The 19,412-nt window shown below is 30.5% G+C and overlaps 1 protein-coding gene across 1 annotated transcript in view; it reads left to right on the top strand.

Moving 5' to 3' along the window:
• The window catches only part of LOC128553911 (uncharacterized), a 51,237-nt gene extending 37,871 nt beyond the window's left edge, over positions 1 to 13,366 (top strand). Inside the window, exons 2-5 of the mRNA XM_053535112.1 lie at positions 9,977 to 10,128; positions 10,561 to 10,678; positions 11,120 to 11,195; positions 11,928 to 13,366. Of these exons, the coding sequence (XP_053391087.1) occupies positions 9,998 to 10,128; positions 10,561 to 10,678; positions 11,120 to 11,195; positions 11,928 to 11,992 (390 nt within the window). The 5' untranslated portion in view covers positions 9,977 to 9,997 and the 3' untranslated portion in view covers positions 11,993 to 13,366. The remainder of the gene's footprint in view (positions 1 to 9,976; positions 10,129 to 10,560; positions 10,679 to 11,119; positions 11,196 to 11,927) is intronic.
• Positions 13,367 to 19,412: the final 6,046 nt, after the last annotated feature.

Raw genomic sequence — 19,412 nt, 5'->3', positions numbered from 1 at the left:
TAAACAGACCTTGTTATGTTGGAATGTGCATTCTAGATTTATCAAAATATTTAATGTATGATTTTCATTATAATTACATTAAGGAAAAGTACGAGGATAATTGTAAATTATTGTTTACTGACACTGATTCATTATGTTATGAAATTAAAACCAAAGATGCGTATAAAGACTTTTATAAGGACAAAGATTTATTTGATAATAGTGATTACGATAGTAATTCAAAATTTTATTTTGATAATAATAAAAAAGTAATTGGAAAATTTAAAGATGAAGCTGCTGGTGTAGTAATTGTTGAATTTGTCGGATTAAGAAGTAAAATGTATTCATATTTATTAGAAAACGAAGTTAATGTTAAAAAATGTAAAGGAATTAAAAAACTTGTTGTTAAGAAAACAATAGTTCATAAAAATTATAAAGATACTTTGTTTAATTCAACCCAAACTAATCACACCTTTAAAGTTATTCGTTCTAATAAACACAATCTTTCCAGTTATGTTATAAATAAAACATCTTTATCATGTTATGATGATAAAAGGTATATTCTTGATAATGGTATTGATACATTAGCTTATTCTTAAATTAATTAACTCTTAAATTAAAACTTAAATTATAGAACCATAAATTGTTAACTGAATATTTTTAACGTTTAAAGAATTAATATAAATAACATCATTTATTTTAAATTTATTAGCATAATTAATAGAAATAGATTCATTTTTTCTATTATTTTTTACATCGTAACTTTGAAGAATTACATTTTCTTTATTTTTTAGTTGTAATTTAGCTTCTCCTTTATCTAATTTAATTGCATCAACAAGAATAATTAAGATGCAATTAAAATTAATTGTTACATTATTACCTTTTTGAACTAAACCAGGACTAGCATTTACAGTTTTCCATTGAAATAATCCACCATCGGTATCTTGGGTATAACTTGTTAAAAACAATGGAGGTTTTCTTTTAATTTGTGTTGACGTCCATCTTTCTATTTGTTTTTCTATTTTATTTACTTTTTCATTTATATTATTGAATATTCCCATTATATTAATTATTCCAGTTAAATTTCAGTTAAATAAATGTCCTTTTTTATTAAAATAATTTATAATAGTTTGTTCATTTACTCTTTGATTATTAATTTTTAGTATTTTATACAATAAATCATACAACGGTACTTTATCTTGTAACATTTTAATGAAAAATAAACAATAATATCCACAAAGCATACTTGTTTTGTCTTGATATTGAACATTGTTGTATTTTACATTTGGTATATACTGAATTACTTCTTTTGGTGGAGGAAGTCCAAATGGGTCAAAATACATATTATTTAAGTAACAAACCCAATGTGTTCCAGGTCCAACAGAGTCATCTAAATTGATTATTCCACACTCATCCTTTTCTTTTAATTTTAATAAATTATTTCTACTAAACACTCCCCTAAAGTTTTTAATTTTTAATTGTTTTACCCATTGTTCAATTTCAAAGTTAGAAATAGGTTTGTTTATAAATTTTATTTTTTTTTTTACTATAGGAATTCGTCTGTAAGGTCTCCGTTGTGAATCAATCTGTAATCCTTTCCCACTTAACAAAGATGTAATCAAAGGTATTCCTAGACTAGCAGCCAACATACCTAAAAAGCCACCGTCTTGTTTTTGTTTTTGTGTTAATTTAATCACTCCAGATCCTACTAATTGCTTTCTTTGATTAGGTGTAAGATATGGTGATATCATATTTCTCTTATCATTAGCTACTGAAATAATACCATTTCCAAGTATTTTACTAACACCAGTACTGGCTAGTCCAGAAAGGGCTCCAATGCCTAGAGGGGCTAATATTTTTGGAGCTATTTTTGCTGCCATTGGAAGAATTGTTTTTCCTAACAAACCAGCCAAAGCTCCTAAAAATCCACCATTTTGACCTTGACTGGACATTTGTTTCTTTGAAATTGTAATTTCTAATCCCTTCTTATTTGCAACAGCTTTTTTAATTTGATTAATTTGTGTTTTTGTTAATAATAAAGGGAAGTTTCCACCTAATTGTTCATGTTTTAATCTAAAAGTATGTGGAATTTTGTTGTTGTAGGCTCGGGCTAAATTTTTCTTTTGTCCATCTGTAAGGTTAATTTTATATTCAATATAATTTGATGACATTATATACTTTATATTTATTTTATTTAATTTATATTTATTTTATTTAAACAATAACAAGTTCATTTCCAATAGTATTTATTTCAACTGTTTCCTCATATAATACAATTGCGTAAATACGAATATTAGCTGCTGGTGGAATATTTAATTTAGCTGTTAATGTAATATGCTTAGGATCTTCTGTTATTACTTCCTTTTTATATTCCAAGTTAAAATGAATAAATCCAAACAATTTTTGAAAATTTGATCTATTTAAAAGACTTCCAGTAGTTTTGTTATTTTGTTTATAATAATAATTAATTACATCATCATATATTCTTGATATACTTGTGTATTCTGTTTCTGGATAAAAAACACCATTACCAACTTCAAGACGACAGGAGCTCAAAATGCAATTATTATTATCTGCATTAACTTGAAATGTATCTAATAAATGTGGGTTATGTTCTTGTGAATTACTTTTATCAGGTCGTTGTAAATAAACAAATACATGTTGTGGTTTTATTACACCAGCCGTTATTCTAAAGGTTATATTAGTTTGTTGTGTATCAGTTGATTGCGTCATCATTTCCCTAAGGTATGACCATCTTGCTTTTTTAAATCTTTCAGTAGCAATTAGTTCAAACCCAAATTCATTAAAAATCAAACGTGGAACCCATAGAATTAATTTTGTTACAATTACCCTACCTGGGTCTCCGCCAGCTCTAAAAATTAATTCATCATCATCTGTCAACTGCAGTGTTATTTGAATTTGACTTGGAGGTAAAATATTAGTTTCTAAACCCTGAAAAAATGAATAATTATTTAATGGAATCTTAGCATTTACCTCATTATTTTTCTTGATTAAATCCCTTCTAATAGCAAACCCCGAATTATTATCAGCGGCAGCAACAGCAGTAGTATCTAAATAAATAAACTCATTTGTTCCAGTTGATTTTGCATAATCTTCAGATAGTTCAACCAAACTCTTTACATTTATTACTTTGTATAAATTATTACAATCATAAACAATTTTTCCATTTTGTTTAACCACTAACTGATCAATTAATGAAGCTGCATTATTAATTAGAGCGATTTGGGCTCCATCATACTCAGCACCATCAGCAAGCTTATTTACTTTAAAACTTACTTCAAAATAAGCATTAAACCAATAAAATATGAGCTTCTATCATTAATTGTAAAGTGATATCCGTTTTTTTTGTTGCTTAACATTATTTCCCAAGACAGATATTAAAGCTGTATCTAATTGAATAGGAGTTAATTCATATCTTTCGCAATATTCTTTTGTTCTAAACATGTATATATTATATATTATTTTATTTTTTATTAAAGTTAAAACTTTATTTTTTATTCTAGTTTTTATTTTAGTTTTTATTTTATTTTTTTATTTTATTTTTTTATTTTATTTTTTATTAAAGTTAAAACTTTATTTTTTATAAATTAATCTGTTAATACGTTTTTGTTGAGCTAAAGTCCCAGATCCTGACAATATTCTATTTATTCTTATATGAATATCCTCCTCATTATCATTATTCTTATTATTATTTTTATTATTATTTTTATTATTTTTATTATTATTCTTTTCTTGTAATTCCTTAGCAATTAAATTACCAACTGCCGGAGCAGGTTTCTTTTTAAATTTTTCAACAATTTTATCAGCAGCTAAATTTCCAACTTCTGTTCCAACCTTTTTTGTTCCACTTTCAAGTGCTGCTTTTCCTGCTGTTTCCAAAGCTTTTTTTCCAGCTGTGCTAATTGAGGATTGAATTAATTTCGTTAAAGTGTCAAAGATACCTGTCCCGTGTATGATTTCTTCTCCTGTGTGAGCATCAACATAAATAAATATTCCTTTATTTTTGTCATAAACTTTTTTGTACATTATATAAAACTAAAAGTTTTTAATTTAATTTCTTTTAAAATTAGTGTAAAACTTGTTTCAACCTCATTAAAATTAATTATTCTACCAAATACATCTGTAATATATATTCTTATTGAATTTATAATATATTTATTAATTTCAGAATATCCAACTCTTTGTGGTTCTTTTGTAAATGGATAAGCTCTTGTTAAATCTGCAGTACTTAAAGCATAGATAATATCACTGAAATTACCATCAACAAGTGAATTATCAATAAGATCACAATGAATATAAATTGTATCCACAGAGTTAGTTATATTTGGTGTTTTAGTTCCCCATTCAGTATTTTCCAATTTTTTTTCTCAAATCCAAGCAATGTATGAAAATTTGATATTTCCAAATCCAACTTAAAATTATCTGTAATTGAAATCAAAATCTTAAAACTACTTAAATCAAATTCCAAACTTATTGGAGTGGACCTTGGTCCCCTGTCGCCTGCGGCAGCAATTTCTGATTTATCAAATTCATAATCATCATTACTTATTAATGTTTCCCTAATATAATTATTAATATCTGTGTAACTGTAAGAACCATTTGTAAATATAATATCTTTCCAATCCTTACCATTATGATAACGAATTCTTTTATTGTCATATTCATCACTAATATTATGCCAAGAGTAGGTCATAGTGTTAATACTATCCAAACCAACAACATAAGTTTTATTTTTATCTAAAATTAAAGAACGACTAAATCTGATTGTAAAATCACTCGGAGTATTTTTATTATCTTTAACTGTTTCAGAACTTAATACTATTTTTTGTTCCATTTATATATAACTAAAATTTAAATTCAAGAAAAATATTTTTTATAAAACATTTCATGTTGTTCTGGTAAAAGAGAATTCATTTTTAATAGTTCATCAGTTATTCTAATACCTTCATTTTTTAGTTCTTCATTATTATTTCCAGCATTAATTGAACCACAAATTAACTCTAAGTCATTAACCAATTCTTTTGGATTACATGGACAAACGTCATAACCTTGTCCCCTAATTACTTTTTTAAATTTCATAGATCTTTTATTGATAGGTAATCCTGACTTTTCTGTTAATTCTTTAAATATTTTTATTGAATGATTTGAATGCTTTTTCTTATTGTTATATCTTTTATTAATCAAATCAATTAAATCATCATCTACTTTAGTGTTAATGACTTCTTTTCCAGTTATTCTATCCTTAGCAATTAACTTATTTTGGCCATAAAGTTTATTTAAGTTAATAATTAAATTACCGTATTGTCCATTTGGTAAAACTTTATATGGGTTATGATGTTTTATTCCTTTTCCTTTTTTATATATAGGATCCGTACCAAGAATATAATTTAACCGGTATTTGTACTTTATGAGTTGATCTTGATCATGTTTTAATTCTTTTGCTTCTTTTTGCTTATTTGGATCTTTTGATCTTGATTTGCTTGTTATCGGACCATTTAATTTTTTAATATCTTCAGTAACCTTATTTATTGTAGCTTCAAGAGTGGCTTTACTTATTTTATCTCTATTAAATTCATCTGCAGTAAAAAAGTCAAACATTTCAGACGGTTCGGAATATCCATATTCTTTTAAAACATCATTATCCAAACCAGCATTCAAATCTATTTCATGTATTTTTTTTTCTTTCGGTCTTGCTCCTAATTCTTCAATGTCTTCAAACTCATCATCTTCATCATCCAAACCCATATGATCTTTCGGCGGTAATAATCGTGTTGGTTCTCGGAATAGTTCTTCCAAACCCATAGTATCTTCCAGCGGTAATGGTTGTAATGGTTGTTGTAGTCCCGGAGGTGGTTGTTTTTCCAATAACTCTGTCACCATTTTTAGATTTTCTATTTCATGTATCTTATCAGCAAAACTTTTTGGAAGTAATGCTAATTGTTGTTTTATTCCAGGTAATGCTTTTAACTGACTTGATAATTGTTCTTTTTGACTTTCTATTTTTTCAGTAATTGGCTTATAAATTTCAGTATACATATCCCGATTTGTAGCTTTTCTTATTTTTTCTCTCATTATTTCTTCTCTAAGATTTCTCATCTTTTGCCCAACTAATTTTTTTCTTATTATCATTTCATTAAGTTTTGATTGCATTTATATAATAATGTAAAATAATGTAAAATAATGTAAGATAATGTAAGATAAAGTAAGATATTGTAAAATAATGTAATATTATATAAATGGAAATTCCAAATTATGATACAAAAAATGATAAATTCAATAACTTTAAACAATTTTATCCTTTTATGCCAGATTCATGTTTTAGAATGTTAATATGTGGATCTTCTGGATCTGGAAAAACAAATACATTAATGCATATACTTCGAAAACCTCTTATATATTATGATAAATTATACTTATATGCTAAAAACTTAGAACAATCTAAATATCAAGATTTAATTAACAACTTAAACCAAATTGCAAAAAAAATTAAAGTAGATCCAAATGAAATACTTGAATATTCAGCTGATCCCGACCAAATTGAACCTTGTGAAAATCTTGAATCAGAAAAACAAAAAGTAGTAATATTTGATGATTTTGTATGTGAAGATAAAAAGGTTCAAAATGAAATAACAAAATACTTTATTCAAGGACGTCACAAAAACTGTTGTGTTATTTATTTAAGTCAGTCTTACTATAAAACACCAAAAGATATTCGAATTAACTGTTCACATTATATTTTATTTGAAAGTCCAGGTAAAATGGAAAATAATAGGATTTGTGATGAACAAAATATAGATCGTGATACTTTTGCTAATGCAACAAATCAAAAATATGATTTCTTATATATTGACAAACCAAGGAAGTTTTTAAGAAAAAACTTTACTGGTAATATATAATAATTATATAATGGGAGTTTTTAATGATGTAAAACAAATTAATCAACCTGACAGTATAAGTAAAGTTAAATTTGATATTGATTTAAGTGATTATGCTACTAAAAAGCAATTCAAAAAGCTTAAAAAGGAAACGGAATCGTATCTTCACAGAAATAAGGAACTTGATAACACAATGAACAGAGCATTGGATATGGGAGGTAATGAAATAATCAACCTAGGAAATCCGGATAAACCCAACGATGCAGTTCCAAGACGGTTTGTGTATAAAAAAATTCAAAGTGTAATAGATGACTATAAACTTGAAGATGTCAAAAGTATAAAACAAACACTAGAAGTAGAAGTAAAGAATATTGAAGAATTAACAAAAGATTTTAAAAAGAATTCATTATTAATTAATCAATTACAAGGTAAAATTGAAGAAGAAATGAAAGCTATGACTGATTCTATTAAAGAACTTGAAGAGAAATCTGATTTGACAGATGACAACATAAAAGAAGTATTTCGAGTTAATTTAAACATTTTATTCACTCAAGTTCAAGAATTAAAAGATAGTATGATTAAACATGAAGAACTAAAAGACAAGATTATTGAAGCTGAGAAAAAGTTACAAAATATGTATCAGTTAGAAATCAGAACAGAAATAAATAAACTAAATACTGAAATGGCAAAAGGGAATCAAGATTTACTCGATACATTTTCAAATAAATTTGCAGAATATAAATCTGAATTGGAAAAGGCAGCTTCACAAAGAGGTGATGATCATGACACAGCATTAGATGACTTTAAAAAAGAAATTAATTCTAAAATAGATGACTTTAAAAAACAAATTCGAAACTGGATTAGTATTGTTGACAACCGTCACAATTTAAAATATGCAGAATTAAGTAATATTACAAAAAAATTACAAGAAGATATTAATGAATTTAATGATAAAATTAAAAAAATAACAAATGATTTGGACTCTGTAGTTGAAAAATCAGCTAAACAAGAAGAAGCAATTAAGATAATTAATGATAAAATTAATGATAAAATTAAAAAAATAACAAATGATTTGGACTCTGTAGTTAAAATATCAGCTAAACAAGGAGAATCAATCACTGCTAATACCCAAGTAATTACTGCTAATACTAAAGCAATAACCGCTAATGTCGAAGAAATTACCACTAATACCCAAGAAATTACAAAAGTAAAAAATGTTTTCTTAAAACAAGAAACACAATTAGCTAGAACAAAAGGCGTTGTTGACAATTTATCTGCTTCTGAAGTTGCCACAACAAAACGACTTGATGATTTAGCTGAAATAATTCTTAAACTTAAAAAGAAAGACAGGAAAATAGAAAAAAGGGTAGAGGAAGTGAGACATGAAGCGTTTCTCTTTGAATACTATTATAATCTACTTTTGATTACATTACAAATGAAAAGTATTTTGACCGTCGTGGTGCCTGGATACATTCAACATATAAAAATATGGCCGATCTGAACTATTTAAATATATTTGAAATAAGACCTGGAATTATCTTAGATTATAAAGATTTTATAAGCATAAACCAACAATATAAAATAGATGTACTAGATATGCTTTTGAGTGGTGTGTTTATAGTCAGAAAAACCGGAACTTATATAATAGATATTAAGATTTTATTAAAGGGTGCGAGCTCTCCGGGTGAACCGTATAAACCGACTAAAAGCCCAATATCACATTTTATATTTAGGTGGCGGAATGATAGGCCTCAGGATGATGTTTTATTTGATATATTTGATAATGTAAATATAACAGCTGAGGCAGCTGAGGACTTTGACACTGATAAGTTAATATCTATGTATAAGAAAAAAATTAAAATTTATCTAAAACAAGGGACAATGTTTGATATTCACCCGTATAACGATTCAGCATCTACAGAATTAACATTTATGCTTTTGATAGGTAGTTACATTAGATTCTACATATCGGATGAACCTATATCCTCTGGTAGAAGCAGACTTTTGGATTAAAGGGTTAATTAAAAGCTTAATTAAAGTTTTAATTACTATGTGTACCCTAATAATATACTTACTAATTGAAAATAAGATCAAATACATTACATTTTATTAATAAATATAATCTGCCAAAGTTTTGCCAAAAGTTTGCCAAGTTGGCAGACATTGTCACATTGCTGCCACTTGGCAGAAAAATGGCAGGCTTTTGATTGGTTGAATTTGTGTTTGCCAACGTTCTGCCAAAAGTTTGTCAAGTTGGCAGCGACTGCCACATTGCTGCCACTTGGCAGGATTTTGGCAAATATTTGGTGGAAGTGTTTAATCATATTTTACTATAGGTTTTCATAAAGTACTATGAAAAGTTGTTTATTTTTTGGTTTTAAATTGTCCGGCATTGGATTTTTTAGAATAGGGTCAAGGGGTCAGGGGGGTCAAAATCGGGCTCGCTGCGGTATTTCTAATACTACTATCGACCAACGCAAATTCCAAATTGATTTTCAAGTCTAGACTGTCTACTTCCATTTTCTTTGCTTCTCTCAATAACTTTGGATCGATTGAGATCACTTCTATGTTGTCAAACATATACATAAACGTAATAAAACGTATTAGCATCTGAGGGCCCATGCACGCTTCCGTAGAATCAACATTTGAGTATCGACCAACGCAAATTCGACATTGATTGTCCATTTTAGCGTGTCTACTTTCATTTTCTTTACTTCTCTGAATAACTTTGGTTCGATTGGATTCATTTCTATGTTGGCAAACATGTTGGATTAAATTTACTCAGATTATTATTTACATCAGTTGTAAATTTCTTACAACTTATATTAACTTCTTTCAATGTTCACTTTCCGGATTTCTGAGCATGTACGTGTTGTGAACGTCGTGGTCAAATTTCACGAGGGTAAGAATATGACACTCTACCCACACAAAATGTTAGTGCATCCAATGAGTAGTTGCTTATTAAAAGATAAACTTCTAATCTTAAATTTTACTCTACAACTACAAGCGACATGAAGCAATGTCAGCTTTTAATTACTGAATATACACAGTATTATGAAATCGGCTTATAAACTAAAAGAAATTATTAATTCGTGTTTCAGGCAGTCCACCATGCACTCTTGATGACGAATACCATTATCCCTGGGATTTTCTCAGCAGGTGCATTATCCACATCATTTACAACAAGTTGGACCAATTTATTTCCGTACCCTAAGGAAGTGCCATGTGTTTGGTGTATGTGCAGAAGGATCAGGTATAAGAATATTAAAATCTGAAAGTATTCATGTTTCAATACTGTATTAAACTCTTAGCATAGTAGCGGTGCTTGTGTCTGATTCTGCCACCAAAGCAGATTTATATCAGGCTGCACATCTGTGCAGTGTGATCATGATCTGCACTGTTCGTAACTGGGTCAGTAAATTATCAATGAATAATGACGAGTGCCCTGCATGCTGTCAAACTCCGCGGTCAGTGTACATCAAGATGAGCCTGCATATCTATGCAGTCTGGTCTCCACAGTGTTTACTATTCAGTCATTAAATTATGATCTCCCCTTTGAATAAACTATAAACAGCATTGTCCAAATTGAATTACATTTTAGAAATTTGGCATTTTAATGGTTAAATGCATTATAAACATGTATTATGTAAATATTATATTTTTGGTCTTTTTGTGTTTCTTGCAGGCAAACAGACTTTTATTTTATTGATGAAAGTCAGTACACTGGGAAAGGAGTGGAAGGTGTGGTGTCTAGGGCTCATCATTATTTGCAGTTCTATGGCATAGGAGAAAAACATGTACAGGTTGTATAATACTAAAACAAAATATGATATACCTTAATATATTTCATTTTTGCTTGAATCTGACTATTATAAAGAAGCAGCACCTGTTGGCAAATGACACACTATAGAAAGAACAAAAGGTGCAAACATCTGCAGGTTGACTATGGTTAATGACATGGTTTTAAAATCACCAGTAATATAATTGCAAAAATGCAAGCATTTTTTTTTTTTTTTTTTTTTTAGAATGATAAAACTCACATATTCACTGACTCAATGCTAGTTATATTCTGTTATAAGTTCAAAAGAAAAATTAAACACACAATTACTGTAAAAATGTCACTAAATGTGTCCACTTGTAATACTTTATGATAAGTAAAACATACATCACATTAAAAATGAGTATCTTAACTACTGTTTTGCATTTGATTTAATTTGTTAATTGTTATTTTTTATTTTTATTAGATACATTTCCATAATGCAGCTGGGCAGAACAAAACAACTATGTCATTTGGTATGCAGTTATGGAGCACTTTAATAGGTAAGATTTCTTAGGCTAAAATAAAAAAATTCTATAGTTGTATTTAATATGCCCATGATTTATAAAACATAACTAAATGTATTGCAATCAGGTAAGAAGCATTTTTGGTATGTCTTCATAAAAGGAGTAAAATGATAATGTGCAGAGGCAATGTATCTGTTTCCAGCATTCATGGATACTGTGCAAAAATAAATTAAGTAGTACCTAGTGCAGACTTATGATAAGCCTGCTCAGATGTGCAGGGTGATTATGGTTAAATAGTTCACATGAGCAGTACTAAATGGCTTCAGAAAGGTCTTGCCACAATTTTGATGTTATCACACCCAAGAACATTTTATATGTATTTCAAGCTGAAAAAGTTGGATGAATGCATGTAGATCACTAAGTTTTAAGAAGTTATAATTATCTTTCTGTAATTAGTATTAAGCTTTTATTTGAGCCACATCAGGAGAAAACCAACATTGTGCCTTTGTGACCGGATGGAAATGACATGATTATACAGTGCTAGCCCTAGCCATTATATCTGACTGTTATCTAAAGATAAATATCATATGAGCTGTGTCATGAGAAAACCAACACTTGCATTAACAACCAGTATGGATGCAGATACATTTCAATCCATACTGGTCACAAAATCATAATGATGGTTTTCTCACTACCATGCTCATTTGACTTGAAAACGCTGATAAAAGTTTTGTTAGCTGAATATTACCATCACATTTTAAATTTCAGGACTACATGAAACTGTTGCAATGAGTATTTTGGTGACAGGGCACAGGAAATTCAAACCAGATTAGCATTTTGATGTATTGAAAGTGTTGGGGAGATTCTGATGCATAAACTATGACCCAAATGGCTGACACTGTGAGACAGTCATCAAAAGGGGGTCACAATGTTAATGTTGATAATCCTGAAACACCTGTTGTTTTTTACAGCTTGGGGCAATTTCTTGAACAGTATTGAACAGTATTTTAAACAGTTGTCTAAATACCAACATTTCTTTGTCAGTTCCGTTGAACCGTGTGTTGTATGTTGCAAAGACTATTTTAATTCTGAAGAAGTTAAAGTAACTACATTGAAGCAAGTACCCGATAAAAATGCTATGCTTGAAGTAAAAGCTTTTTCAGGTTTGAATGTGGCCCGTCAGTGGTATTTGTCTTAAAATTTTTGAGATTGCTTCTTAACACACTGTTTTGATTTTCTATCCATATTATTTAGGGTTTTTTCAAGTCCGTTTATTTTGCAGCTGTCGAGCATAGAATGATATACTAATAATGCTATGGAAATGGTGAAATATTTTATAATTGCTAGGCAACAGAACATAGGTTGTAAATTTTTTGTGGATACTGTTATACTTTAATTCTTGTTAGATTATGAAAATACTATATGTTGTTGAGGGTTTTTAAAAAGATGATTAAACCATCATAAATGTGACTCGAAGTCACTGTGAAGTTCCGTTTTCAAATGCAATTTTACGCAATGTTTGTTTGTTTGTTTGTTTGTTTTTTTTGTTTTTTTTGTTAAAGAAAAGTTATTTTGCCTTCAAAATGCCTTCTTATTTTAGATAGAAATCTTCAAGTCTGCTTCCTGAAACATTGTTTAGATTTTGGATGAAGATTATTTCATATTACAAAACATTTTTATCATCATTCAAGGGTAGACAGCTATATAACAACCAGAAGAGATGAAATATTCTCTGGTTGCTAGGCAACAGGAAGAATCATTTAAGTTATAGACATTTTTTAATGATAGTTCTTTGGTTGATAGTTCTTTGCTTCAATGCATATTTTACAACCAAATTTTTAACAGCACACCTTCATTTTAATTTAATGTGAATATGCTAGCAATATTCTGTAGGGAATTGGAATTGAAGTAAAAATTTGAAAAGGGACTTTCCTGTCAGATGTCTGTATATCTTCAAATGTTTTCAATAGAATGACTAGAATTTTTCAAGACTGTCTGTTTATAAGTTTTGTTTACACTTTCATTGAGCTTTAAATGAATGCAAATGTTTAAGTCAACTTATAAGTCTTAAAACCTAAGAAAACCATGGAAATTGTGAAAAATTACATTGTTGCTAAGCAACAGAAATATTGAAGTCGCTGTTTTGTAACTAAATTTGTGCTTTATTATCATAGTTTTATTTCATATAGCCATATTTGCAAAGAAAGCACACTGTAAAGGGCTTGTAAAACACTGAAGATTAATATTACTAGGTGCAGGAAATTTTAAAAAGAGCCTGTTTGCAGATGAAATATTTTGCACATTGTCTATGTATTAAAACCACTTTATATATTGCCCAGAAAATTTCATGACTGTTTAGATAGAGAATGTTATTACCCATTTTGAAATAAAATTTCATTTGTGACATAATTACACTTTAATTATTGTCATGTATAGCTTAAAAATAAGAAAATGGAATATTTTCTGGTTGCTAGGCAACCGAAATGAAAACTTTTGTCTACTGCACTCCGTGTTTTGTCTCAAAATGTTGTTTTGACATTAAATAAAGAAACTGAACACAGTTAATTGCTTCTGTATTTTATTTTCTATTTACAAAACTGTATTTTATATACTTACCTGAAGGCAAGAAAAATGCCTCCAAATCAGTGCAGATTGGAACATATCTAAAAATGGTTGTCAACATAAAATTCAATGTAACTCCACCATTTTTTAAGATTTGACCCTCAAATTTTCAGGAATTTTTTATGAGATGTCATAGAATTCAGAAATAAAGAAAAGTCAAAAAACATCTTTTTTGGTCCATCAGCCCCATTTTTACATTCCATGACACATATAACCACAGAGACGATATATCACTTCCTATAGTTACTAAGTAACTTGTATCTTCTGGCACTATTTCGTCGTCTGAAAAAAAACTAGTAATGTCATGTGCGGTTCTAACATGCGTTGTGCTGTATGTGTTGTGTTCTGTGTAATTTGGAATTTATTTAACCACAACTAAACTTGCGTTGATTCGAGCTTAAATTGAAAGGTCAATTTTCCACCAAACTGAGACCGTCATCCTGTCCTACCTACTTAACCTATTTGGCAACGAATACCATCAGATTCTAGTTACGAGTCTTAATACAAAAGCTATTTGCAACAGAGCAACAAACACTTGTGATGCAGTGCACCAATATTACCAAGGCTTTTAATATACTGTGATTTTCTCATTTGCGTTGAGCAGTGCTTATATAAAAATCAATTTTATACCATATTAAGACCGCCATCCTGTCCTAACTACTCAACCTATTTGGCAGCATTCCCTTCACATTGCAGTTCAAAGGATAAAGACACGGACATATTTTCATTGCAATTACTAATACTAGTGATATAATGCGCGGTTCTAACATGCGTTGTGCCGTGTACGGTTTTGTTCTATTAACGACTAAAATGAAAAACAATTTTATTTGTGACTGAATGGATACAGACTATTTCTTACTAATAATTACTTCAAAAACTATATGCAACGGCCTATTCTGTGTCGAACAGATCAATTACAGTGATAACTGGATTAAAATATAAGATCAATTACTATACTTCAGTCAAAGATACAGACAAATCTTTGACAGTACAACAGCATTAAAATCGTGCAACTGGGTCGTTTCTATAGGATGAGAAATGAAAATGCACCATAGCTTGAAAGTTCTACATTTTTCTCTCTGATGATTGCAATATTTTAACTTTGAACTAATACATTTTGTGAAAATACTTGAAGTACGCTGCTTTCTTGCTTTACATCAATGTTATATCTTATACAATGATTCAACTTTAACTGTATTACAGAAATTGATAGCCATTATCAAAAGAACAGAGGAGGGCTACTATACTTGCCCTGGCGTTGGCGTCGGTTTAATTTTAATGGCAATGTTCTCAATGCACTTTTCTTCTTAAATGCTCATCCATTTATCATTTACATAAGCCTGGCGAGATTGCATGAAAATGTACATGGTGTCCTAAGGATATTAGGAATATCATTTTTGTACTAAAATGATTGTTTTTTCAACCTTTGATGAGACGTTTGTACTAAAACAGACGTTTCAGATAAAAATAGCTAAAGAAAATACATTTTTGGAAATGTCTATATATTATCATTTCCGCACTTGTAACGTAATTAAACGTATTAGTGTCGGAGGGCCCTTTCACGCTTCCGTAGAATCAACATTTGAGTATCGACCAACGCAAATTCCAAATTGATTTTCAAGTCTAGACTGTCTACTTCCATTTTCTTTGCTTCTCTCAATAACTTTGGATCGATTGAGATCACTTCTATGTTGTCAAACATATACATAAACGTAATAAAACGTATTAGCATCTGAGGGCCCATGCACGCTTCCGTAGAATCAACATTTGAGTATCGACCAACGCAAATTCGACCTTGATTGTCCATTTTAGCGTGTCTACTTTCATTTTCTTTACTTCTCTGAATAACTTTGGTTCGATTGGATTCATTTTATGTTGGCAATACATACGTAAACGTAATAAAAGGTATTCGCATCTGAGGGTCCATTCACGCTTCCGTAGTATCAATATTTGAGTATCGACCAACGCAAATTCGACCTTGATTGTCAAGTTTATCCTTTCTACTTTCATTTTCTTTACTTCCGTGAATAACTTCGGATCGATTAAGATCATTTCTATGTTGTCAAACACATATATAAACCTGGCGAGTTTGCATGAAAATGTGCCCGGTGTCCTTAGGATATTAGGAATATCATTTTTGTACTAAAAATGATTGTTTCTTCGACACTTGATGATACGTATGTAGTAAAACAGACGTTTCCGATAAAAATAGCTATAGAAAATGCATTTTTGGAAATGTGTATATCATTTCCGCACCTGTAACGTAATTAAACGTATTAGCGTCTGAGGGCCTTTTCACGCTTCCGTAGAATCAACATTTATTATACGAAATTCATTTTGAAATTATTTTTGATATGTCTAAGTCTGAAGCTCTCAAATTTGGAAAGATCTTACCTCAGAGACATACACTGACAATTTCAGACACCATCAAAAACGCCCTTTTGAACGATTTGACGAACTTCCAAAAATCTCTATAAACACTTGCTCAGATACGGACACCTGTGGGATCTGTGTTTATTCCGAGGTCAACTATGTGTTCGTAGATGAAAAGCTGACAGATCATACTAAAGCAAAGGTATTTCAAATTGTCAGAAATGGGTGAAAGTTTACTATTATTTAGCCAAAAAAAAAAAAGAAAGGAAAAAAGAAGAAAAGGTCCTTGCGCATACATTTTGAAGGGGTGACCCTTGCGCGGGACCCCTGAATATCGACCAACGCAAATTCGACCAAGATGTTCAAATTTAGCCTGTCTACTTCCATTTCCCTTACTTCTGTGAATAACTTTGGATCGATTGGATTCATTTCTATGTTGTCAAACACATACGTAAACGCAATAAAACGTATTAGCGAATGAGGGTCCATTCACGCTTTCGTAGAATCAACATTTGAAGATCGACCAACACAAATTTGACCTTATCTTCTGTGAATAACTTTAGATCAATTGAGATCATTTCTATGTTGTCAAACACATACATAAACCTGGCGAGTTTGCATGAAAATGTACCCGGTGTCCTAAGGATATTAGGAATATCATTTTTGTACTAAAAATGATTGTTTTTTCGACACTTGATGATACGTATGTAGTAAAACGGACGTTTGAGATAAAAATAGCTATAGAAAATGCATTTTTGGAAATGTGTATATCATTTCCGCACCTGTAACGTAATTAAACGTATTAGCTTCTGAGGACCCTTTCACGCTTCCGTAGAATCAACATTTATTATACGAAATTCATTTTGAAATTATTTCTGATATGTGTAAATCTGAAGCTCTCAAATATGGAAAGATCTTACCTCAGAGAGACATACACTGACAATTTCAGACACCATTAAAAACGCCCTTTTGAACGATTTGACGACTCTATAAACACTGGCTCAGATACGGACACCTGTGGGATCTGTGTTTATTCCGAGGTCAAATATTTGTTCGTTGATGAAAAGCTGACAGATCATACTAAAGCACAGGTATTTCAAATTGTCAGAAATGGGTGAAAGATTACTCCTTATTTAACAAAAAAGAAGAAAAAATATAAGAAAAAGAAAAAGAAGTCCGCGTGCATACATTTTGAAAGGGTGACCCCTGCGCGTGACCCTGAGTATCGACCAACGCAAATTCGACCAAGATTTTTAAATTCAGCATGTCTACTTTCATTTCCCTTACTTCTGTGAATAACTTTGGATCGATTGGATTCATTTCTATGTTGTCAAACATATACATAAACGTAATAAAAGGTATTAGCGTCTGAGGGCCAATTCAAGCTTCCGTAGAATCAACATTTGAGTATCGACCAACGCAAAATCGACCTTGATTGTCAAGTTCATCCTTTCTACATTCATTTCATTACTTCTGAGAATAACTTTGGATCGTTTGAGATCATTTCTATGTTGTCAAACACATACATAAGCCGGGCGAGATTGAATGAAAATGTGCCCGTTGTCCTAAGGATATTAGGAATATCATTTTTGTACTAAAAATGATTGTTTTTTCAACATTTGATGATACGTTTATACTAAAACAGACGTTTCAAATAAAAGTAGCTAAAGAAAGTGCATTTTTGGAAATGTGTATATATATCATTTCCGCACCTGTAACGTAATTTAACGTATTAGCGTCTGAGGGCCCTTTCACGCTTCCGTAGAATCAACATTTGAGTATCGGCCAACGCAAATTCCACCTTGATTTTCATGTTTAGCCTATCTACTTTCATTTTCTTTGCTTCTCTGAATAATTTTGATCGATTGAGATCACTTCTATGCATATGGAAAAATTAGATCCGTCGTGAAAATCACCACAAAAGCCGATAATACGTTTGGCGAGGTAAATCGGCTGTCGAGACTGTTCGCTAGTTTTCGGCCTACCCCATACTTCAGGCCAATGTCTAATCCTTCTTCGCCAATGTACCGTTACATAAATACTTTGATCATATGGATTTAGGGATATTGATTACAAAGATAGATTAGAAAATAGAAACCTAAATGGTTGTTGGTGGTTTAATCAGAATACAATTTATAACGGTATTCTCAACAAACACATTATTATAAAACCAAACAATGACTTTCCAAAAGTAATTTCTATTTTCTTACAATCAGATGGAAACTCGCTTTTATAATACTTTCTTTGATGTTCCTGATTATGAAATAAAGATTTTAAGTAGTTTTTTGTGTAATCAAATGACTTCACATTTATTATTATATCGTGAGCGGTGTCCAACTAGCTTAGAATTTTATGCCAGCTCGAAGATCGAAATTCAACTTCATAACTTATCGAATTTTGATCCTAAGTTTGTGTCGGAGCGACGTTAAACCCAACTAAATAAATAAATAAATTTGATCCTAAGCTACACCTGAAGATCGAAAAACGTCAAATTGCAAAATAGCTTTAAATTTCGGGCCAGCTCAATGATCGAAATTTATAATATTCCAAAAGCCAAATTTCGACCTCGTATTGAATGAACAGCCTGTTCCAAGATTGAGATTGAAATGAGAAAGTCAAATATCAAGCAAGCAATTAGTGTCGAGCCATCTCGAAAATCGTACTTCTAATTTTGAAAAGCTGAATTTCAGTACAATACTGAAACTGCGATCTGCTCAAGATTCAAAGATTAAAAATCGTGCAAGATCGGATATATCGAAATTCAAGTTTTTATGACCCGGCATCTACTGATGCCGGAGGCATATAGTGATTGTCCTGTCCGTCCGTCCGTCCATCCGTACGAGGTTAACCAAATTGGACAGTTTCGTCTAGCATCAATATCCCTTACTAGAATGACTTGATACTAATGCAGATGTAACCTGTGACCATTCCTCATCTTCAGACATCACCTGACCTCAGTTTCACCTTGACCTTGAACTTGACCTCGTTTTGGACTTAGGTTGCTTTGTATCGACAAGGATGCCACCGGGGGCATCAAGCGTTTATTGAAAACAGCTCCTTGTTAAAAAAAAATCTAAATAGATTATTCTCGGTATTATATTTCAAGCATGCTCGAATTTTCAAAGCAATCGAATTTAAAACTGGTATTGAATGTGAAACTATTTTTTATAAACAGCCAGCTTCCGGGAAAACCCAGTACTGGTGTCATATGAGAAGTCATGATCGTGACCCCTTTCACGGATGCTCGAACCCACGATC

This window comes from Mercenaria mercenaria, unplaced genomic scaffold (genome assembly GCF_021730395.1).
Source record: "Mercenaria mercenaria strain notata unplaced genomic scaffold, MADL_Memer_1 contig_4486, whole genome shotgun sequence".
Taxonomy (NCBI): Eukaryota; Metazoa; Mollusca; class Bivalvia; order Venerida; family Veneridae; genus Mercenaria; species Mercenaria mercenaria.
This window is presented reverse-complemented; position numbering and strand designations above follow the sequence as displayed.